The sequence below is a fragment of the Vipera ursinii genome, assembly GCF_947247035.1.
Source record: "Vipera ursinii genome assembly, chromosome: 4".
NCBI lineage: Eukaryota > Metazoa > Chordata > Lepidosauria > Squamata > Viperidae > Vipera > Vipera ursinii.
Window position 1 is genome coordinate 55,025,162 of NC_139514.1, and position 25,661 is coordinate 55,050,822.

The window sequence follows — 25,661 nt, forward strand, 5'->3', positions numbered from 1 at the left end:
TAATTTCCATATGCTTAGGGAATAAAAAAACAACAACAGCCCAGCTTCTGTGTTATTTTTTTCATTTTCTTTCTATTATCTTTGTTTTCCTATCCTGTATTCTTTTCTTGAATTCCAACTACTTTAGAAAAATATTTATGATTCAAAATAGAGTTGTTATGTGTTACTAGGGTTTCATTTGTACATTTGCCTTCCTGAATTCTTGCTGAACCTGGATAAAGGTTTATTCTATACTAATAGAATAGTACTGGGTCCTGATTCGCTATATCTACAATTAATTTGCCTCCACCAAAATTACCTAAGGGTATTTTGGGGAAATTTTAAGAAAATATTTTATTTAATAAATGTTATACTTATTTATTTCATTTACCTAATTAGAAGAAAAAAGGGACACGGTGGCTCAGTGGGTTAGGACGCTGAGCTTGTTGATCAGAAGGTCGGCAGTTTGGCGGGTCGAATCCCGAGTGCCGCGTAACAGCGTGAGCACCTGTTACTCGTCCCAGCTTCTGCCAACCTAGCAGTTCGAAAGCACGTAAAAATGCAAGTAGAAAAATAGGGACCACTACGGTGGGAAGGTAACAGCGTTCCGTGTGCCTTTGGCGTCTAGTCATGCTGGCCACATGACCACGGAGACGTCCTCGGACAAGCGCTAGCTCTTCGGCTTTGAAACGGAGATGAGCACCGGCCCCTAGAGTCAGAAACGACTAGCACGCATGTGCGGGGGAACCTTTACCTTTAATTAGAAGAAACATCAATACCAAATTTTGAAACCAGCATTCAAATAAGTTTTAATAAAGTTTGATAACATTTGAAATTTCTTTGCCTGTTATTTCCCTTTATTGCTTTATTAGTCATCCTTGTTTCCTTTTTCATAAAGACAATATTGCTTTAACAGGCCAAAAAGTACAGGTAGTGCTCAATTTACAACAGTTCATTTAGTGACTATTCAGAGTTATAGCGGCACTGAAAAGAGTGACTTATGACCATTTTTTGCACAACCATTGTAGCATCCCCATGGTCACATGATCAAAAATCAGATGCATGGGAACTGACTCACATTTATGACCTTTACTGTGTCCCCAGGTCATGTGACCACCTTTTGCAACCTTCTGACGAGCAAAGTCAATGGGGAAGCCAGATTCATTTAACAACTGCAGTGATTCATTTAATAACTGTGGCCAGAAAGATCGTAAAATGGGACAAAATTCACTTAACAAATGTCTCTCACTTAACAAAAGAGATTTTGGGCTCAAATGTGGTCATAAGTCGAGAACTACCTGTACTTTATAATATGATAGTATTCAAGAGTTAATTAGACTGATATTTTCAAGCCTGGATGTTTTTGTGGCGCTGTGTCAAATTTAATGTGGGACTGTTTTGTACAATTTGTGTTACTTTAAATAAACATGGTACATACTTCATACCACTTTCTCATTACCATTAATTAATAGGTGCTTTAAAAAATAGGATTAGTTCCAATCCAAGGAGATTTATAGTCCCTGGGCTTTTTCTATTGAGAACAGCTGTAAGGTATAAATATCAGTTTTGTGTTTGTTTTTCTTTCTTATTTTAGCCAGTCACTGATACATGAAAAACATCTTGTATTAAAGCCACTTTGCTTTTTAAAATGGTTTTAGAGGTATCTAAGAAGTACGCTCTGTGTGTGTGTGTGTGTTCATGTATATGTAGGTTTTAAAGAAGTACAGTTAAGTTGTAGATATAATTATACTGTGGTCATGTTCTAAAACTCTAGCAGGTGACAGTAGTTGGCTGACCTTGCATGGGTTTAGGAGCAAGGTCAGGTCTGATTAATCCTTGGATAGAAAACTACCAGAGAGGTTTAGGCTGATGGGTCAAATAACATCGTGAAAGAATGAAATTTTATATCATCTCCAATTATTGCAGAAAACTATGGTTGTGTCTGTGAAGATACCCAGAGTATCTTCACAGTATCTGTATAGTACAGTACAGTACAAAATGTTTGTAGAGTATCTGTATAAAATGGTGGGTAATAAACATTACAAGAAAGCAGAGTAAGAAAACTAGTCTAATTTCATGCATGTATGGCCAGAGTGAAGCATCGTTTCAGAGGATCTTGTTAAGAGAAAGCATATAAAAACCATACTTGAAGGTGCTTTTTTATCCCTGTATAAATTAAATGAAAACTGCTTCAGTGACTTATGTATCTACTTGTTTACTATATCATATATAGTGACATTCATAAATTATTTGGCATTGTTTTCAAAAACAACTTAAAATGTGGATTGTCAACACCTCACAGAGTGATTTGCCAGTAAGGATATTTGCTAGAATCAATACGAATTCAAGTCAAATTGTCCAGAGACCATCAAATAGAGGAATTTGTTTGTACATTCTAAATTATGTGAACAGGAGTGAAACTTTAATTCTGTTGGAAGTTATAAGATTTGATCTTCATCGATAATGAAATTTATATGCATTAATCAAGGTATCTAGTTTGTTGTTGTTAGTTGCGAAGTTGTGTCCGACTCATCACGACTCCATGGACAACGTTCCTCTAGGCCTTCCTGTCCTCTGCCATCTTCTGGAGTCCATTTAGGCTCATGCCTACTGCTTCAGTGACTCCATCCAGCCACCTCATTCTCTGTCATCCCCTTCTTCTATTGCCCTCAGCATTAGGCTCTTCTCCAGTGAGTCCTTCCTTCTCATTAGGTGGCCAAAGTATTTGAGTTTCAGTTTCAGGATCTGGCCTTCTAAAGAGCAGTCAGGGTTGATCTCCTTGTGCTGCCACCACGTGGCTGGGTGGAGAAATCACAATGTGGGCAGTCAGACCCTCCTACTATATGATGTATTTCCTTTCCCCTCCCCTTTCTGGGATGGACTTCCTCCTCCCTCTTCCCTAGTGAGCCATGCTTCATTAGCAGAAAACATGGGGTCCCAATATGCAGACCCTGGGAGCATTATCATCTTCTAACCTTGGAGACACCTCGGGAATATCTTGGAAATGCTGTACAACGTCATCCGAATTGCAATAAAGGTATTTCTATATAAAAGGTGTTTCTACGAGTTTAAACTATCTGGAGAGACCTGTTAAAGTTAATTATATCTGCTTACACAGACCATAGAAGTCTTTACAAGAGATTAATTAAAGCACAACACGTCGTTCCAGAATAGTTAGAAGATGATAATGCTCCCAGGGTCTGCATATTGGGACCCCATTTTTTCTGCTAATGAAGCATGGCTCACTAGGGAAGAGGGAGGAGGAAGTCCATCCCAGAAAGGGGAGGGGAAAGGAAATACATCATATAGTAGGAGGGTCTGACTGCCCTATTCTGGAACGACATGTTGTGCTTTAATTAATCTCTTGTAAGACTTCTATGGTCTGTGTAAGCAGATATAATTAACTTTAACAGGTCTCTCCAGATAGTTTAAACTCGTAGAAACACCTTTTATATAGAAATACCTTTATTGCAATTCGGATGACGTTGTACAGCATTTCCAAGATATTCCCAAGGTGTCTCCAAGGTTAGAAGATGATAATGCTCCCAGGGTCTGCATATTGGGACCCCATGTTTTCTGCTAATGAAGCATGGCTCACTAGGGAAGAGGGAGGAGGAAGTCCATCCCAGAAAGGGGAGGGGAAAGGAAATACATCATATAGTAGGAGGGTCTGACTGCCCACATTGTGATTTCTCCACCCAGCCACGTGGTGGCAGCACACTCCTCTAGGACTGACTGGTTTGATCACCTTGCAGTCCAAGGGTCTCACAGGAGTCTTTTCCAGCACCATAGTTCAAAGGCTTCAATTCTTTGGCGCTCAGCCTTTGTTATGGTCCAACTTTCACTGCCATACATTGCAACTGGGAAGACCATAGCCTTGACTATACACACTATTGTTGGCAGGGTTATATCTCTGCTTTTTAGTGTGCTGTCTAGATTTGCCATGGCTTTCCTCCCCAGAAGCAAGTGTCTTTTAATTTCTTGGCTGCAGTCCCCATCTGCGGTGATTCCAGGAAAATAAAATCTATCACTACCTCCATTTCTTCCCCATCTATTTGCCAGGAATTGAGAGGGCCGGATGCCATGATCTTGGTTTTCTTAATGTTAAGTTTCAACCTACGTTTTGCACTCTCCTTCTTCACTCGCGACAAGAGGCTCTTTAGTTCCTTTTCACTTTCTGCCATTAGAGCGGTATCATCTGCATATCTTAGGTTGTTGATATTTCTCCCAGCAATCTTAATGCCAATTTTTGATTCATCTAGCCCTGCCTTTCTCATGATGTGCTCTACATATAAGTTAAACAGGCAGGGTGACAGTATACAGCCTTCCTGGACTCCTTTCCCAATTTTGAACCAATCAGTGGTTCCGTGTCCAGTTCTCACTGTTGCTTCTTGACCCGCAAATAGGTTTCTCAAGAGACAAATAAGATGGTCTGGTACTCCCATCTCTTTAAGAACTTGCCACAGTTTGTTGTGATCCACACAATCAAAGGCTTTAGCATAGTCAATGAAGCAGAAGTAGATGTTTTTCTGGAATTCCCTAGCTTTCTCCATGATCCAGTGTATGTTGGCAATTTGATCTCTAGTTCCTCTGCCTCTTTGAAATCCTGCCTGTACTTCTGGTAGTTCTCGATCCACATACTGCTGGAGTCTAGCTTGTAGGATTTTTAGTATAACTTTACTAATATGAGAAATGAGTGCAATGGTGTGATAGTTTGAACATTCTTTGGCACTGCCTTTCTTTGGAATTGGAATGTAAACTGATCTTTTCCAATCCTGTGGCCACTGTTGAGTTTTCCAAATTTGCTGGCAAATTGAGTGAAGCACTTTTACTGCATCGTCTTTTAAGATTTTGAATAGCTGAGCTCAAATACTGTCACCTCCACTAGCTTTGTTGTTGTTCAGCTTTCCTAAGCCCCACTTCACTTCACATTCTAGGATGTCTGGCTCGAGGTTGTGGTTATCAGGGACGTTAAGCTCGTTTTTGTATAGTTCTTCTGTGTAATTTTGCCACCTCTTCTTAATCTCTTCTGTCTCTGTTAGGTCCCTGCCATTTTGGTCCTTTATCATGCCCATTTTTGCATGAAACATTCCCTTCATCTCTCCAATTTTCTTGAAGAGATCTCTAGTCCTCCCTATTCTATTGTGTTTTTCTATTTCTTTGCACTGTTCAATCTAGTTTGTAAATCTTGCTAAACATTCCATTCCAGTATCTATTTTTCATCATACAGGTATGATTGAGGGAAAGATTGTGTGAGTAAATATGAGAACAGAAATCCAAATCCAAATTACTCTCTAACGTACTCCTCAGAAATTAAATTATATGTAGACTAAAATGTGAAACATCCTAACTTTGTATATTTTTCTTTTTTTATTAAAAAGTTTTAAAATACATTTTTAAACATAAACATAAATCCCTTCCCTCCCTAAACCTTACCCTAACCCTAACCCACCCAATTCCCCTCCCTTCCCTTCCCCACCCCTCCCCCCCAACTTCCCAAAGCTGATTACAGGGCATTACTTCTAACAAACTTAATCTAAAATATACTCACTAACTATAATTACACTTTAAATCCAATCGCTCTTTAACTCTCCTTAAACATCACAATATATCTTTGTTACAAATCTTCTTTCAAATATACCAAAGTTTTACCATTTCTACCAAATTCAAAACTTTCAATGTCCATTCTTCTATCGTAGAGAAATCTTCCTTCTTCCAATATTGCTCCATCAAAAATCTTGCTGCAATTATTAAACTCAAGATCAATTCAGTTTCTATATCACAGTCTATGGTGATGCCCAAGAAATATAGTTGTAGAGAAGACCTCCGCTTTTACCTAAAAAACCTATACATATTTGACCAAATTTTAATCCAAAAAACACAAATCCACCATACATAATAATACATCACAACCACATCTCCAACATTTAAACTAACAGTTTAAATACATACATACTAATTTTTGGGATCTGCGTGCCATTTATAAAACATTCTATAATTATTCCCGCCCAAATTTTTTATCTATGTAGGTTTAAATTCCTAAACTAGATTTTTCCCAAATGACCATCATTATTAGCTTTTAAATATTCTGGGCCCGCCTTATCATGCAGTCTTTAACAAGTTCCATTTCTAAGTCTATGTCCATCAATGTATAGGCTTGACTTTAGTCTCTACTGTTGTCGTTGCTGTTCCTTATGTCCAAGTGCAGCTCATATTTTTCTTTGAATCTTTGGTTCTTCCAATAACACCAAAGATTGCGCAATGTTCAAAATTTGCTGTGTATCTTGTAACTGTCGGTCTCCTTCTTCCTTCCCTTTTTTAACTTCTGAAGATGGTGGTGAGTCTGATTTCAATACATTATAATAAAAATCATGTGCCTTCAAGACTGTATTAAGACGATATCTTACTCCATCATAATTCACCACAATCCCCATTGGTATCTCCCATCTGAACTGAAGCTGTTGGTTTTTTTAATTCATCTGCCAAAAAGGCAAAATCTTTCCTTTTTCTCAGAATTCTTGGAGGAATCTCTTTCAGAATCAAAACTTCCTGTTTAGCCACTTTAAATATTTTATTGTAGAAAATTTGAATAATCTCATTTCTGATCTTTTTCTTTGTAAAATACACAACCACATCTCTTGGCAGTTTCCTTTGCCTGGCAATCCATGAATTAACACAAAATACTTTATGTATCTTCCCAAAAAATTCTTCGGGTTGAAACCCCAAAATAGGCCCCAGAGCATCCACTAACATCTCTTCCAGATTTTCCTGCGGCTTCTCCTTTAAACCTCTTATCCTCAGGGCAAACTCCATATCTCTATATTGCATCATCAGCACATCAGGCTGGTTGACTCAGCCTTCCATCCTTCCGAGGTAGGTAAAATGAGGACCCAGATTGTTGGGGGCAATTAAGCTGACTTTGTAATAATGCCGCTTGGGGTGTGTGTGAAAGCCCTAATAAGCAGGCATATACATAGAATGAAGGCTACTGCTAAGCTTGTAAGCCGCCCTGAGTCTTCGGAGAAGGGCGGGATATAAATGGAATTAAAATAAATAAATAAATAAATCATCATCAATTTTATTCATTTTTTCCTCCATTTCACCCATTTTAGCCTCTATCATCAAATTATTTTGTTTCACTTCTTCCACACGTTCATCCAAATTCTCAATACAGCCTGAAAGTACCTGAAATACCAGCAAAATATCCTCCCTTATTTTCTTATTTTTCTCTTCAATGTTCTGCCACCTGCTCAAATATTTTTTCAGACTGAATTTTTAAAGCATCTTTTAAAACATATTGTAAATCTTTTAAAGTCAGTGCTTGTGCAACAACTGCAGGGGATGACATCAAAGACTGTATTCCAAATTGCTGAACAGGCGATGCCCCCACACTTTTAAAAACAAGTCTAGACGATTTGGAAACCATTTTTGCAACAAGTTAACTTTCGTTACTCACTTTCACTTTTCTAGTCCATTTGCTACTTTATAGTTTGACAGTTAAATAACCAAGTCTTGTAAATCACATTTATGCAGCTTGATTCTTTTATGGTTTTGAAAGTCCAATTTACATATTCCTCCTCAGTATCCAGGCAATCACTTTCACTTTAGAAAGAAAAACACTTTCGCTTCTTGTTAGAAAAAAAAATCACTCAGGCGCCATCTTCCCCTTGTCTTAAAATGATCATCGAGGCAAGTAGAAAGTTAAAATTCCGGAGTTAAATTCTTGTACTTGCTATTTGTACAGCTCCCACATCAGCTCTGCCTGCTTCAATCACTCAGGATGACAACCAGATCCAGCAGGAGTGGATTCAGCATCTTGTTCTGCTTAAAGCAGAAGAGTCCTCCGAACCGGAGCATTCCCAGGCTTCGGGGGAGCTCTCATCCTTCAAGCCCCAGAACAAGTGTTCTGGGGCTCTATGGGAGCTCTACCCCTACCTGGAAGCTCCCCCTCCCCTCTTCGCCCAAGGAGAGGGGTTTTTGGGCCGAGGAACAGCTGATTGTCGGCTGTTCCTCGGCTTAAATGGAGTTGGAGGGCCGGCAGTCAATTTTGACCGTCTGCGCCGCTGAAGCGCCACCCAGAAGTCTCCTAACTTTGTATATTTTTCTAAGGAGAAATAGTTTGTACTTATTTAAAAAAATTGTAAATAGTATGTTCATTGTTCGGTGGATGGTTTTCCTCACAAAGAAAATCTTTACTACGTTGTGTGTTATGTGTGGCTCTTTTTCCCCCCTCCTGGGAGGCCTGCTCTCTCTCTCCCCCCCCTAAAAAATGACAAATCTTTGTAGGCTTGAAAAAAATATAATTAACAGGAAAATGAATTCCCAGTGGAGTGAGTACCCTTACTTTTTTCATTGTCTATGAAATTCACTTGTTATTGTCTTCCAGTGGGCCCCTGTATACATCTGAACGGTCAGGTTGCAGAAGACTGCTGTACCGTTAACAGCAACAAATACAACTCTGCACCAATAAAAGTGATGTTCTAAACAGAGATATAATCCAATACCTCCAACATCGCAATATTATGAGTGATATGAATTATTTCAATATTATGAAATAACAATAGTTACTTTATAAGGGAGATGGGTCACATACAAATTTAATAATCAATAGTAATATTTTTAAAAAAATTAGTGTGGGAGCGTGATTCTCTTCCTTTTGCAGAACTAGCTTACAAAAGAGAAAGAAAATGGTAAACACAGATTTTCCTCCATGCTAAATTCCATGCAGAATGGATTCTGCCCATTCATCAGGAGTTCAGAAGGACCTGCAAATTAATAAGGATGCTCACTCTAATCTGCCTGCCTTAACTTTTTAATTTTCTCCAGAGAAACAATAACATTTGAGCACCTTCTCCTATTTAATTTGCAATAGCTCATCTTTGCTTGGGTAAGCATTTGGTAGTGCAGTGAGCTATGGTTTGATTTTATTTTAATTTTTTTAGTGGTCTGTCATTATATAGGAGACGGTTGTAGCCTAGGACTTCAGGGTTAGGCAAGGCAAACATTGCAGGATTGATCAAAGATTATTTGGTTATTTTAGAATTTCTGCACAGTTTAGTGTTAATTGTGGAGAATGGTAACATTTACAAGCCCTTTCCACACCATCTACTTCAGCACAGATTATAATTAATAATAGATTTTCATTAACTGCTCCAAAGACTCATTTATTGGCTAATTTTGCTCTTTGAAGGAGTTTTGCCAAATGAAAGAAAGAAATTGGATATAAGGAGTTTGTTTGATTAAATTTTACAAATCTATCATGAACATTTAAAATCTGTTAGAAATTATTCTGAGAGCCAAAACAGATCAGGGGGCATTAAAAATAAAATAGCAGTATGATTTTTTTTTCACACTTCATAGTATCATATAAAATTATATGTAGTCCTGAAGCCTGAAATACAAGAGGTGCAGGAGAATAATCATTCAAGAAGTTGTGTTATTTTTCATTTCTCATGGTAAATATGCCACAATCTTTTGGTGAATGTGAGGAATTCTGGTTTTTCCCCTTGAAGATGGCAGCAGGGTATCTCACCATCTCCAAAGCTGATGAGATACCTGGACCCTGAATTCATCAGAATTGCAGTCTTTGATCCAATAAACTCCTGCATCCAACATAAAGGAACTGTGATTGGAGTTGTGACTAACCAGATAATGTTTTTAGTGAACTTTAAGTGATGAGATTGAAACTTGTAAAAACACTGTCCTTTTCCCAGCTGCACAGCATTCTAAGAGGGAAAAGATTTACCTGAAGTTGGTTATTGTGCAGTACACATAATTCTGGCTTCATATTACGGTATGTGTAAATTGGGTGTGAATAGTTTTTCTAGGGAGTTGAAACTTCTTCACAACCTTAACTCCAAAAAAGATAAGAACAACCCCCTCAAGGCAGATTTCTGAGGGAGAATATAAAGTGTCAGGAGATTTGGTGGCAGATTTACTCCCTACGTCCATCTTATTTCTTTGGCCTTGTGGCTCTGTTGATAACGCATTTCCCTAGAAACAAGTTCTTTTAAAATCAGTGATATTTAGCTCTGGGTAAACAAGATTAAGATCATGCTTTAACAATGAAGGGCGGGAGAGTGGTGATTAACTTTGGCCTCTCCATAAATCACAGAAGCAATGCTGTGTATGAAATACAGCTCTTAAAATAATGAACTACTTCTTTTAAGTACTGCAACCATCCCAAAGGTACTTTTTTCAAGAGGCAACTGGACTTTTCTTGCTTTTCTTTGAAGATGTTTCGCTTCTCATCCAAGAACCTTCTTGGTGAGGAATGGAAATGTCTTCAAAGAAAAAGTCCACTTGCCTCTTGAAAAAGCACTTTTGGGACAGCCATGACCTGGATAACTGAGAACCTCCATAGACACGAGACTGCAACCAGTTGAACCAGAATGTGAGTGAGCCTTGCTCTTTAATCAGCCTATTATCTGGCACTCTAAATCGAAAGACAATTTTGTTGTTTACTTCCTTCACTGCCTGCTGATTGACTGGGGCTCTAAGATGACTTGAAAAGCCTATGTTGCCTCCCCCCCCCCTTTCCTTCAGGTATTAAATTCTCAAAGACTGCCTGGACAAGTTTCTGCAGTTTCCTTGGCAATTTTTTTCCAGAAAGGTTTTTTTTTTCCCCCGGAGTGGTGTCCGACTGTCTCCTTCCTAGAGCTGAGAGAAAGTGTCTGGCCCAAGGTCACCTAGCTGACTGTCTCCCAGTTTTTAGCCTGATGCCTTGACTACTACATCAAAGGGGCTCTATGTTGTACTGTCATGTAGCTCTCATGTCTACACAGAAGTTATCTGAGCAAAATCTGTTGTAGTGGAATATCTCTGGTTTAACAGGAAAATCAGGCTGCTGCTGGAATGTGCCCAATCAAGACAACATTCTTGATTTTGGGGTGTCCCTTTATTGTTTCTCAAATCAAACTAAATAGGTAAATAAATGTGTTTTGCAGTTTAATGTAATGTCCAAAATGCAGTGAAAAAATTCTGTGCTGTTCTATAAAACCCAACTTGTTCTTTTAAAAAAAAAACACAAGTAAATAAATTTTAACAAAGACATACCATCCTCAGTTGCATTCTTTTATTTCTTAGCTCCTGTCTACAATTGTCTAAAAATAATTTAACCTGTATTTCTGGATCTTAGTTTTCTTGAAACAACAGATGAATTCAGAAGTACAAACAAAAACTGGATTGCCTTCTAAAAATGGGATTCCCGCTCATTTTGCTCAGAACTTGACTTCTGTGATAGAAGGAAGAGGAGCAAAGGGGAAAACTTTTGGCAACAAAGAGCTTTCCCAGAAAAAGGCCTGGATTAAAAGACTGCACAGTTTGGGGGATGTGGGGGGGAGATTCAGGCCAGCCACATTCTACCTAGAAACTCTCAGGATTTATCTAGTCAGTAAGAAAGTTATAGCTTTCTTAGCTACTAGATAAAGTCTCTGTCCAATAAGGTAAAGGTAAAGGTTCCCCCGCGCATGCGTGCTAGTCGTTTCCGACTCTAGGGGCCGCTGCTCATCTCCGTTTCAAAGCCAAAGAGCCAGCATTTGTCCGAGAACGTCTCTGTGGTCATGTGGCTGGCATGACTAGATGCCAGAGGCGCACGGAACACTATTACCTTCCCACCGTAGTGGTCCCTATTTTTCTACTTGCATTTTTACATGCTTTCGAACTGCTAGGTTGGCAGAAGCTGGGACGAGTAACAGGCGCTCACTCTGTTACGCAGCACTCGGGATTCGACCCGCCAAACTGCCGACCATTTGATTGACAAGCTCAGCGTCCTAACCCACTGAGCCACCATGTCCCTTAACATTTAGTTATCTCTCTATAAATAGGCGCCCAAACCATTCCCCCCTTTTTTTAAGTCTGAGGCTTTGCAGAGAAACGTTCGTAACTTCATACTGTATCTCTTAGTTGTATTGGGTGGGGTGAGGCTGTAATTAAAACTGTTTCCTCTTTTTGGGTGATGTGTCTCTTTTCTAAGTGGTGGCAGAAATCATAGTAGAAGTCTATTGCACTATATACTTTTTAATATACTGTTAATGCTAGGTTGGCAGAAGCTGGGACGAGTAACAGGCGCTCACTCTGTTATGCGACACTCGGGATTCGACCCGCCCAACTGCCGACCTTCTGATCGACAAGCTCAGCGTCCTAACCCACTGAGCCACTGCGTCCCTTCTCTGTCCATTAGGTATAAGCAATAAAGGATTGAATTCAATTGGATCTCACTATCTCATTTCTGGGTTTCAGCTTGACAATTTCACATTAAAACTTCAGCAAATAGATTGCATTCACTAATTCTGTGTTCCTTCAAAGGTCAATATGAGTATTGCAAACTGGAGAAAAAAAATCATGTTTACAAATTCAAAGTGAGCAATAACACATAGTAGCATTGGGCTAATGGCATACATTATAGCAGTTTGAGTGCTTTATCTTCTGTTTTGGTTGGAAGCGGCTGTTCCAGAATGGTTAATGATGTAATTAGAGATTGTTGTGTTAAATGAGGCAATATTTAAATTGGCTTCTAATTTTCCCACCTATTAACCAGCTTTCTTTTTTTTTCTCCCACTTTTGCAAAAATCACCGTAGTAGAATAATTCACAGCAACAACTGATTATTAACTATAGAATATTAAGAATCCTGTACTTCAGCCACCAGAAAATCAGCATGCAGGATACATAGTTCAGTCTGGCTGACATTTCCTTATATAAAAATTCCTTTCCTCCTGCTGCCTAATTAGTTTTGTAGAATTCACTATTGCTTACTGAAAGGGGGGGAGGAGGCTTTACTTAGATGGCTTTGAAAAAGAATGCCAACAGAAACAACATTCCATATATTGGCAAAAGTCACCCCAAATTTCATAGGATCATTAATTTCCATGAGATTTTGCCAGGCTTGCCCCCAAACCTGTGACATATCACACAAGAACATTGGGACCTTGCGTAGTAGGAATGTTTACCTGTCTTCTATAAGATTTTGTGATTAGTGAGTTCCACCTAAAAAATCAGAATCACCAGAAAAGCAGCATAGGTTCATCACTATGAACAGCCTGCTTCCAGAAATGGTGAATGCTCCAACACTGGAAGTTTTTAAGAAGAGACTGGACAGCCATTTGTCTGAAATGATATAGGGTTTCCTGCATGAACGGGGTTGGGCTGGATGACCTCCAAGGTCCCTTCCAACGTTGTTATTATTTATTTATTTATTTATTTATTTATTTATTTATTTATATATAATGAGACTTGTATGCCGCCCTATCTCCCGAAGGACTCAGGGCGGCTAACAACAATAAAATACAAATGAATACAAATATTAAAAAAAGAATTAAATTGTGTCAAAGTCCCACTAAAACCAATAAAAACATTTAAAATCATAATTAAAAAACCCATTATCATCAGTCCAGGTCAGCCTGTTGGAAAAAATATGACTTAAGGTCACGGCGAAAGGACCGAAGGTCTGGGGCCATCTGGAGCTCCCGGGAGAGTTGATTCCACCAAGCAGGCGCCCCAACAGAGAAGGCCCTCCTCCTGGGGGTCGCCAGCCGACATTGTCTGGCCAACGGCACCCTGAGGAGGCCCTCTCTGTGTGAGCGCACAGGGCGATGGGAAAACGTTCCTGGCAGCAGACGGTCCTGCAAATATCCCGGGCCTAAGCCATGTTACTACTACTACTACTACTACTACTACTACTACTATCTTTTGCATTTGATTCAAACTACTTGGTGTAAAATTCTTACATCCACTTCTTCACTAAACAAGTCAGATAGAAATGCAGCTCATCATAATATTTAGTGACCATTTAGGTTGAGGCCCCAAGCTCTTTAATTAAAGGGGAGTCGAAGTCCACAAGTTATAAAAGGGCCAAGATTCCCCACCCCTGCCTTAGATAGACTCGTTGGCTTTTTGTTGCTCATATTGACCATTTTGGCAAATCCTGATTTAGGTAGTATTACTGCTTTTATTGAAATCTTTGAAGAAAGGAAAAGGTAATTTATTAGAATGATATCTGCCTGTTCCTTTAGAAAAATAACATGCAGAAATTTATCAACCTACATAGTTTCCTTTAACGCTATAAAAGATGATCCCGGGAGGACCATGGCGTATCTGAAGGGGGCAGTGCAGGACAGAGGGGCATGGAGAGTACTGATCTATAGAGTGGCTGAGGGTCAGACATGACTGAATGGCTGATGACAACAGTGGTAGCTTCCTTTGTAGTGAAAGCTTTCAGTATAGAGGAACAATCAGACAATCCTTCTTTGGCACTTCTGATTAAATGATTTTGTTCCCTTCCCCAACTTAGCAAATACCTTAGGACTTTGATTCTCAGAATTCCTGGATAACATGACTTCAGCTGAGAACGTAGGGGTTAATTGTCCCAGCACAACTGGATCACAAAACTGGAAGGCTGTCACCGATTTTTGATTCAGACTATACAAATCTTGCTAATATTATTAATGATATGAGCTGGCGTTCCAAAATCAGTAATTTTTACCTTTTAATCACTGACCATTCTCTTGTGTTTTATGTTTATGCTAGTTTCATTTAGATGTGGAATGTTAATCTGAAGTGGGTTTGCTGATTACATGTTTGACTAAACTTAGATGATATTTTTATTTGTGGAAAAAGTATTTCTTCAACAGACTGAACAAGATTTAAAATATTAAAAGACCTTCCTTAATGGTAAAGTTTACTGGTGGTTTTTTTATACTAATGTTTAACTGAAACACTGTTTTAATTAGGTATTGTGCGGTGATGGGCTTTGTCAAATAACAATTTCACCCAACCATTATATGGAACTAATAATTTTCAAATGCTTTATTATGTCTTGTAGTACTTGCATTGAAGTGCTACTACTCTATAGTAATCTCTATAGCCCGATGATAAATTATAGTTTTGAAATATTACAAACATTTCCTTAACTGTCCTGAGTATTTATTTCTACTCCTAAAATACTATTTATTTCTTATAAGTTTAAAGTTCTAGGTTTCAGTTAGTTATAAATGTGGTTTTATACATATGCCCAGGCATAATTCCATGTAAAATTATTTTCTGATTATTAATAGTTCAAGGTAGGGGAAAAGAAATAATCCCCCATCATTGTTTTTAGTCAAACAATATACCTGCAAGTGAAGGCAACATGCTGTATGGCTAGTCTATAGTATGCAGTTTCCTGCTGAAACATAGCAATCATGTAGCAATAACCATAAACATATTTAGATTTAGATTTATTGAGATTTTTATACCGCCCTTCTCCCAAAGGGACTCAGGGCGGTTCACAGGGCATAAATATAAACACCAATACAAACATTAAAAATAATTAAATTAATGCCCAAATTAAAACCAGAATAATAAAACAAACCAATAAAAAACCCAAGTACCCCCATCAGGCCAGACCCGCTAGTTCAAATAAATGGGTCTTCAACCCGCGACGGAAGGATCGGAGGTCTGATGCCATCCGGAGCTCGACCGGCAGTTGGTTCCATAACGCCGGAGCACCCACAGAGAAGGCCCTCCCCCTGGGGGCCACCAGTCGACATTCCTTGACAGGAGGCACCCTGAGGAGGCCCTCTCTGTGGCTTGCTGAACTAAATGGTTTACAGGATGTTTACTCGAACTAAAATGAAGGACAAGATTGCTAAAGATTCTTTTTTTAAAAAATAAAAAATCTTTTTTTCAGACCAGAATACCAAATCTGTATTCTCAATTCTATTACTTTCTTCACATTCTATCCTTATTATTCTACTCTTTCTGCTGCTGCTAATCTATACTTTTCCCACAAATGTCTTGCTTTAGTGCTATCCATGCAATGTGAAAGAACGATAAATTTCTACCCCATAATACTTTTGATCCAGCCTCTCTTTCTTGGTCTTTCCCCTGTTCATCTCTCAGCAATATAGCACTTTGGCTTTTAGAAGTTGCAACACAATTTTGCTATCCAGCCAAAATCTATATACTACTAAAACTCTCATTGTGTTTGTCTCTTTGTACCCTCAAATTATTGTACTCCAATGGTTTTTGAATCAAGTACCTACAGTAAAATCAACTAACTTTAAAAAATGCCTAAAAATCTAGGTCCTCTTACTCCTGTTGAATTTAGATTTCCACAAAACAGTTCAGACCAGGGGTTTGTTTGTTTTTTGGCAAAGATGGCTGTTGCAACATCCCCATAGTCATGTAATCATGACTTCTGATGTTCCCTGCCAGCTTTACCCTAGGAAAGTCAATGGGCATGCCAGCAGGAGGTGGCTCTAACTCCTACTGCTTTTTTCCCCACCCATGATCATTCTACTTATACATTTAGGTAACTAAATGTTGATTATTGTAGTGTACTTACTACTACAGTTATTTTTTCTGATTATGATATATATTCTTCTTAGAAGATCATGGAACTGTCCAACATAGAGGTTAGAAAAAACCAAAATGGTCAGCCTAAAATTTAATGTTCATTCTGATCCAATGAGATTGTGCTTCCTTTCTGTCAAACAATGACCTAACAGGTGGTCTAGTTAGTATAACTTTAAAATTTCAAGATCTAAATATATTTCCATTAGCCAAGAACCACCCAAACCCTAAATCCTCCAGAAGGTTGAAAAGTTGAAAAAGTAATGATTTTTAAATTGCATTTCACACTTAGGTCACAAGCTTTTAAAAAAATCAATTTCTCTGAATATAATACAAAAATAACTTTCTTTTCTTTTCAACAGCTAAATATTCTGGTTGACACGGGAAGCAGCAATTTTGCAGTTTCGGGTGTACCAAATACAGATCTGACCACATACTTCGACACAAAAAAGTAAGAGTTTTGATCCCTATTTCCCATCCTTTTGGGCACCAGGTGTGTGTTCCATGGAGAAAGGTTTTTGCTGCAGACTGCAGGGAGCATGGTTTTGCAAGCTGCCTGCATCCTGTGGATGGGCCTTTGCTTGTTTATGCATGTCGCAGATCGGTGCCGGTCCACCAGACTGGGGGTTGGGGACCCCTGTATTAGAAAACTGTATTGAAGTTTGTATGAAATGTTAGGGGGGAAAATAGCAAAGGTGGATGGAACTTTTTCTTTACAAAGCATTGAATATGATGTTTATTTAAGTGTTCTGGCATACTTTTGATTGTATATCCATATTAGAATTATTTAATTGATACACATGATATGATTCCCTGCAGCACAGTAATTTCCTCTCTTTAGCAAATGAGTTTTCTAAAGATGAAAAGAACAATCCTTAGTCCATCCTAGTACTGTTTGAGAAATGTCAGGCTCCTAAAGCCAAGAAAGACACACTGTGATTTTCTCAGCAGTTTCCCATATTGTTCCTCACCTATAAATAGAAAACTTGCCAAACTGAAGTAGATTACTTGCACCATAAAACAAACTATTAGGGAGGACCCCTTGTTACCCTTTTTCTCCCATACCAACTATCCAAATTGTGGTGTCTCTTGCTCCTCTGCAATGCACTTCCTTCCTCCTTGGAATCAGGGCAATTGTTGTGATTCAGGGTCAGCCTGTGGGTTCGGCATTTGGGTCGGATGACTCAGAGGAAGAGGGGGGTGATGGAGAGGTTGCTGAGGGGGTTGGAGAGCTTGCTGATGAGAGCCCTCAGCCAGGCCCCTCCCACCTGGTCATGACGCAGACCCAGCTGTGTGAGCCTGACAGCGTGGATGAAGATGACCCACAGCTGGCCCTGTTCAAGGATGCCCGACGCAGGAGGCAGTCAATCAGGAGTAAACAGAGGAAGGCAATGGGGCACCTCAGAAGGAGGCAGAGAGAAGCCACGCCCTGAACTGTATAAAAGGGGAATGCGTGGGAGGGCTGGTTTGCTGAAGGCAACCGCTTGAATAACTCCTGTTTCATAGTTCGTGTCTTGTTCTGTTTGCTTTTGTATCCATAAATTTGGCAGGCTTAGTTCCAGCCTCTTGCCTTCTTGTAAAAGGTGTTGTCCCTGCTTTTTCTGCAGGGCCGGTAGCAGGCTGGTACAGAACAGCAATATTCCTTCACAAGAAGCTATGCCACAGTTATATTCTGTAAATATGCAATGGCATTCTTCCTTTTTTCTATGGCACCTCTGACTGACTTTAGTGTCACACATGGATACATGCTTATATCAAATGTGTATGTGCTGTGTATGCGATGAAGCAATATTATCATATTGTATCACGCTGTAAGCTGCACAGAGTCACTGTATCAGTGAGATGGGTGACATAAAAATAAATAAATTTAATAAATTATTGAAATAGTGAATGAAGACTTCAAGGTTAAGATTGCTATTAAAATGCATTACTAATGTAGTTAAAGGTCATGTTGTCTTAAGATGAAATAGTTGCATGAATCTATTTCATATTCAGATACTGCAAAGCATCTAGTAACAGGACAAGCTTAATTGTGATGGAGTGTAAATGAACCTAACATTGTACAAAAAATGGTATTTGTGCATAATATTTGCACAGCAAAAAGGAAGATTTAAAAAGAAAGGGGGTGTAGCCCTTTGTAATAGGAAGTTCTTAGCCCCAGTTCCACATGGTGGAACAAATTCATTGCATATAAATTAAAAGACTGAAATGTATGCAAGGATATGTTGTTCCCAAAACTGGGTCTTAGCTTGGTGTCAAAGCCAATTGTTCACCAAACTCAAGATGTGGAAAACAAAAAGACTTTTATTTGGTACCAAGATGAAACTGACCTTGGCTTTGAAAGCTACCAAGGCATTGTTTACAGTTTTATAGCAGTTTTTATAATCAAAGGTGATTTTCATACACCCCTCTGCCTATCCAACCCATCTCTTTTCCCTCCCCCTGATAATACATGCATAACATATCTCATGATATTGATTGGTTACCTGGATTGCAGCCCCCTAAAGCTTTTTTGCTTGCTATGCAAAATAGCTAAATGTCATGCCATCTTTGTCCACCTTAGGTCACGGGAATATAGCAAAGCTTCTAGTTTCCTGTGCCAGCTATGTGATTTTGGGTTTTCTTATAAGTGAGCCCAACATCCTGGTTAAGTAGTTGAACCTGTGAATCTGTCTCACTTCATTGTCCCTGCACCCCCCCATCCCCCGCAGCCCCCCCTAAGATGTCAGCTGTTACCAAGCTTGTCTGCAAAACCCTCAGTGAGCAGAAATGAAAAAAGCTGTTAAAGAAAAAGTTGTTTAAGAGTAAATGTTTCTTCTCAGAATTCATCTTCCTCACTCCCATGTCCATCACAACCACACCTGAGTCCTATCTCCACATATGGCCCTTCTTCTGATCCCCAGGGCCTCGACTGCATGTATTTTCTGGCGTATAAGACGACTTTTTAACCCATGAAAATCATCTCAAAAGTCAGGGGTCGTATTATACGCTGGGTGCTGAAACTTTAGGGACAGGGCTGGCTGGAAAACCTGGAGTGGCTCTCCCATTTGGTCTGCGCAGGGAAAGCAGAACCAATTGGAGAAGAAACTGCAGTCTGTGATTTTTTACAGGCTGGGGTCTGGGCGTCTTTCCTTCTAAAGTTGAAGAGCAGCTGCAGTCTATCCCAGCTTGAAAGGCAGGTGGGGAATGCAGTAGTCAGAGCAGCTGCTTAGCTCTAAGGACACATTTGACTCAGGAACTGGGCGGGCTGGCTGGAAAACCTGGAGTGGATCTCCCATTTGGTCTGCGCAGGGAAAGCTTTAGAGTGAATTAGGAAAAGTTTAATCCACTTGCACTGTTTTATGTTTACATGTTTGATGACAAACAGCCTTATGTTTATAAGTGACAGTTTTCCTACTAAGTACCTGCATGTCATAAGCATTTGAATTAAAATTACCATATGAAAATCAAATCTGATGTTTTTTAATTTTTATTTGGTGTGCGTTGGAAGAGGGGTAGTCTTATATGGTGAGCATAGCCCAAACCCTATAATTTAACAGGAAATGTAGGGGGTCGTCTTATACGCCCAGTCGTCTTATACGCCGGAAAATACGGCACATTCTTTCATCTGACCCTTCATATACAGTATATGGAGAGGAAGAATTTGCCTGAGTGATGTGGTATCTGGAAAATGGTGGTTGTATTACATCCAGCTTGGTTGGTGGGGCTTTGCTGAGTTTACATAATAGATATAATTACTGTTCTTAAGAATGGTGAACTGTGCATATGATGCTTTTATCACAGAATATGGAATTACCTGGTCTATAACTTTTTCTTTCCTTAGGTCCACCACATATAAATCACTCAATCTTGAGGTGACTGTTAAATATACCCAGGGAAGTTGGATCGGAAGTCTTGGAACAGATGTTGTTAGAATGCCTAAAGGAATAAATGGCACTTCTATCATCAACATTGCCACCATTTTTCAATCGGAAAATTTCTTTTTAAAAGGCGTTCAGTGGCAAGGGATCCTTGGTTTGGCATACAGTACCTTGGCTAAGGTAAACTATATTTCTTATTCATCAGGTTTTTTATATGAAAATTAAGGCCGGTATTGTATACAAATGAAAATTTCAAAGCTTCTTCTATGATTTTACAAATTTGTATCCTAATCTACATTGCTAGTATTCCTCCATGATTTCACATCCAAGAACTACCCACCCAAGTTATCCCTACTTAGCATTTTGAAGTCAACAACGTGCTTATTCAATAATGATAAATATTTTTATCATTAAAATCATTTTATCATTTACATTCATTCTTAGGAGGGAAATGTGAACCTGCAGTTCCAAGGCCACAGGTATTCCCATCCCGCAAAATTTATCCCCAAATTACTAAATGCATGGGGAAATAATCATATTATCTATATTTAAATCTAATGAAAATGAAATTATAGGAAACCAAATGAGTCCACATGTGTAAGTTCTCACCACCCACCTTTAAAGAATATTATAATGCTAGAAAAGGTGGGGGGGAAACAGCCAAATGATTAGGACACCTTTGCTTCCCCCCTGCAAAAGAAAAACGAAAAAAAGAGTACCACGTTTAAGGTCTTTATTGTTGGATGAGCATGATAGAAGTATGTAAAATCGTGCCTGGCCCAGATAACGTGGACAGGAAGTGGTTTTTTTCCACCCTCTGTCTCACTTAATTTTGATAGTTGAGGTCATGCATTGAAACTAAATGCATGAATAATTATATGAAAAAGGAAATTCTTTTTATACAGTTAAACTGAAATTTGTTCCAGCTTATTAAAAACCAGGCATTCAATTTAGATGGTTTAAAAAGAGACTGGATATGGTCATGGATGATTACTACTACTTCTATTTGATACTAAAATTGATGATTGTTTATTACGTCCTAATTCATTGAGAGTGTCACATAGGGAGACATCTCCCATCTAAGCTTATGAGCTTCCCAAATGCATCTGATAAGATCATTGTGAATATAAAAAGCTGGCCTAAATCAGGTTATTGCCTACAGTCAGTCACCAACTGTTAGATATAATTTGGGTCCAAGTGATGCATTGAATGTTATGGAGGCCTCTACTTAATCCAACCACATAGAGGACTATTGGTATGCAAAATTGGTATAAAGGCATAACAATTCAGGAAGTGATAAGGGACATTCCCAACTCTTGAAGAGCAGGGGAAGAAAGCATAATCCATTGTGGCATAACATTTGACACTAATCTAGAGAAGAAGTACAGGTAATTCTCCATTTACAACCACAGTTAGACTGGAACTGCCATCACTAAGCAACACAGTCATAAAGAATGACCTCCACTGACTGTGTCACTTAGCATTGTCAGTTCTGGCAATCCAGGTTGCAGATATTAAATGTGGAAGCGTACACCACTGTAACTTCCAATTTGCTGTCGACTTCCCCGCTGATATTTGTGGGAAGCAAGCAGGGCACATCTGAAATTGTGATCAAATGACAGTGGGTTCACTGTAGGGGCTGGAACTCTGAGGACTGATCATAAGTCCCCTTGCTCAGTGACATCACAAGATTAATGATCACTGAATGAGCGCTCAGGATGTGAGCATCAACTGTACTGAAGTTTTAGCTATTTTATTATTAAAATACAGAAGTACAAAGAGAAGAAAACCCTAACTATATTGCATAGTAACAGTTGAATAACACACAAAGAAATAACTACTAAGCAAAGACAAAACATAAATTAAAACTGTATGGGAAAATTTTCTAATAATACGTTCTCCTCTTCCCCTCTGTTTATCTCCCTAGTTCACCACAACACCTAGATAATTTCCTCTAGAAATATTTCTGGAACTGCTGGCCAGAACCTAGAGTGGAAGACCAAAATTAGAGAATATAGAGCAATGGCAAAATTGACAATTTATAACCATAATAAGAACTCTATCCAAATTTAAGTAAGCATGGTTCCCTTATATGCTACACAATGCATAGCAGGACAAATTTACACATTTGAAACACGGTTTTTAGGAAGAAAGCTATGACACCAATAAAAAATAATAGATGAAAGGATTTAAATGGATGCTAGCAATTACCTTCAATGTTTAATGTGTAGTGTACGTTTGAGGTTTTAATAACCTCAATTTAATAAATTTGTAATTCATTGTTAAAATTCCTTTTATCCAGCAAAAGTAATCTGCAGGGGGTTGCTGTCTTATCTGTTTATTCATGGTGCATCAGTTTGTGTACAGCTGACGTTTTGCTATTTTTTTAGTTTTGCTATTTTTTTCTTTTCTTTTCTTTTTACAGCCTTCAAGTTCTGTGGAGACTTTTTTTGATTCTATTGTGAATCAAGCCAAGATCCCCAATGTTTTTTCCCTGCAGATGTGTGGAGCTAGTTTGCCTGTTTCTGAAACTGGTACTAATGGAGGAAGTCTTGTGGGTATCTGTCAGGCTGAATGCTAGGGAAAATATGTGTTTTCTTAAACTATTTAATGCAATTAAATCCAATCAACTTGACATCTTTTCCATATCTTTTAGAAACAATGTGGCTATGGCAGTTTACTAAATCCTGCTAATTGATTATTAAATTGCAGGAACATAAATTTGTCATTGCTTTATTAATTCTTACAGGGAATTAGCTTAATAGTGACCTAAATATATATATATATATATATATATATATATATATATATATATATGCTAAGCTTTAAAATTCAAGATTAAATTTAGGCTTTCTTTTGTTAATAAACTACAGGTAATCCTCAATTTACGCCACAATTGAGCCCCAAATTTCTGTGGTTAAGTGCAAAAATTGTTAAGTGAATTTTGTCCCAATTTACAACCTTTCTTTCCACAGTGAATCACTGCAGTCATTAAGTTGGTAACATGGTTGCTAAGTGAATCTTGTTCATTTTTTTAAAATTCAGTATTTTAAGTGTAATTTGTTTTATAAAAGAAGTAGCAATAATCCTATTTGTATTTTATTTTTAAAATGTGTCCAGTTAAGTTCAATGGTGCTTGCTTGCATAGAGTCACACGAGACAAATACATAGTTCAAAGCTATTTAATATTTAACAGGAGATAACGTGGTGACATTTTGTACTACCAGTGATGGTTTTCCTCCCATTAAACTAATTTTAAAAAGCAAACAATAAAAAAGGTGACGCAGAATCCCATTTTATTCACATTAGTAATCTGATTTTTTTTCATTGATCTCTTAAATGAAAATTAATGTTTAGGTGGTATACAAAAACATAAATGCCCATGCCAGCTCTTTAAGTTGCTGACATATTGGGACTACAACTTCCCCAATTCCCATTCAACAAAAGAATGACTGGCCTGTACATGGATGGACACCTATCCACTTACACTATCGACGTTTCAGTCAGCTGAACAAATAAATGTAGTAAGAAATCACAAATATCATTGAACTTTGTTCTGCAGACTTACCTGAATTCATCGCCACTGCTTCATCTTAACAATGGAAAGGTGTGGAGAAAGGTGTGCAAGCTTTGTGAAATTTCAAAATAGGAAGTCTTTAAATCTAGTAGATTCATCACCTTCTCCATTTTCTTCTGATGAACAGACCTGTAGAATGCCCCATTTTCCATAAAAATGACAACTATTGAGAAAGCTTCAGAGAAAAATTTACCTGTTCAGCTATGTAGGGAATACCAACAGCCACATAGGGCATTCTCTTAAAGACATGGCATTACATCTTTAGTTGATCATCTGTCTGGTATTTAACCGATTAGATATCAACTAGAATTGCATATTGTATATAAAACAGTAGCATAACATAATGCCGCTTGGGGTGTGTGTGAAAGCCCTAATAAGCAGGCATATACATAGAATGAAGGCTACTGCTAAGCTTGTAAGCCGCCCTGAGTCTTCGGAGAAGGGCGGGATATAAATGGAATAAAAATAAAAATAAAAAAAACAAAAAAAAACCAAATACACAGAAATGAACAGTTTGAAAATGATGTGTTGTTCATTGTTCAGAGATGGAGGAACTATTTAAATTATACTAATAACATTTGTGACACAAGGATTATTTGGATCTTCTTGGGTCCAAGTAATTTTTGAAATTGATATGGTTTATTTGAAAAAAACAACAACAATGCAGCCCAGATTCTTAGCCATAACTTTAAATAGGTAAAGGTAAAGGTTCCCCCGCACGTGCGTGCTAGTCGTTTCCGACTCTAGGGGCCGGTGCTCATCTCCGTTTCAAAGCCGAAGAGCCAGCTCTTGTCTGAGGACGTCTCCGTGGTCATGTGGCCGGCATGACTAGACGCCAAAGGCGCACGGAACGCTGTTACCTTCCCACCATAGTGGTCCCTATTTTTCTACTTGCATTTTTACGTGCTTTCGAACTGCTAGGTTGGCAGAAGCTGGGACGAGTAACAGGCGCTCACTCTGCTACGCGGCACTTGGGATTTGACCCACCAAACGGCCAACCTTCTGATCGACAAGCTCAGCACCCTAACCCACTGAGCCACCGCATCCCTTAACTTTATATGCATAGGTTTTAGAATGAAAAGTTGTTTAGGCTAACTCAGGGGTGTCAAACTCAATTTCATTGAGGGCCGCATCAGCATTGCGGTTGCCCTCAAGGGGCCGGGTGGGTATAGCCAGGGTGGGTGTGGCCTACTGGGTGGGCGTGGCTAGAGTGCGTATGGCCTACTGGGTGGACATGGCCAGCTCTACATCATTCGCATCAAGCCTATGGGGGCCTGGGCAGGAGTGGGACAGATCTGAGGGTCTCTGGGTCAGGGCCAAGGCAGTGGGGGCCGTTCCCTCACTGTTTCCAGGATGGCTTCGCGGGCCACATGAAACCACTTCGTGGGCCGGATCCGGCCCCCGGGCCTTGTGTTTGACATGTCTGGGCTAACTCAAAGTATTACCATGAGGTGCTTTACAAAGCACTCCTCCTTAAATCATTTGCTGTGGCTGCTTTGGATTTTCCCTCTTTTCAAACATGCATAGACATGTGCTGACAACCAGAGAGAGCCTTTGATATAATAATTGTATGTACAAGTAGCCTTCAACGTACGACCACAAATGAGCCCAAAATTTATGTTGGTCAGTGAGACATTTGTTAAGTGAGTTTTGCCCCATTTTACAATCTTTCTTGCCACAGCTGTTAAGTGAATCATTGCAGCTGTTCAGTTAATCACACGGTTGTTAGGTGAGTCTGGTTTATCCATTGTCAGAAAGTCGCAAAAGGGGATCACATGATCCCAGGATACTGCAGCCGTCATAAATATGAGTCAGTTGCTAAGCATCTGAAATTTCAACATGTGACCATGGGGATGTTGCAACGGCTGTTAAGTGTGAAAAATGATCATAAGTCACTTTTTTCAGTGATGTTGT

The 25,661-nt window shown here is 38.9% G+C and overlaps 1 protein-coding gene across 1 annotated transcript in view; it reads left to right on the top strand.

Annotated features, from left to right (window-relative positions):
• Positions 1 to 25,661, top strand: part of BACE2 (beta-secretase 2) — a 44,705-nt gene that overhangs the window by 7,553 nt on the left and 11,491 nt on the right. Inside the window, exons 2-4 of the mRNA XM_083361442.1 lie at positions 16,673 to 16,761; positions 20,134 to 20,350; positions 22,596 to 22,724. Of these exons, the coding sequence (XP_083217568.1) occupies positions 16,673 to 16,761; positions 20,134 to 20,350; positions 22,596 to 22,724 (435 nt within the window). The remainder of the gene's footprint in view (positions 1 to 16,672; positions 16,762 to 20,133; positions 20,351 to 22,595; positions 22,725 to 25,661) is intronic.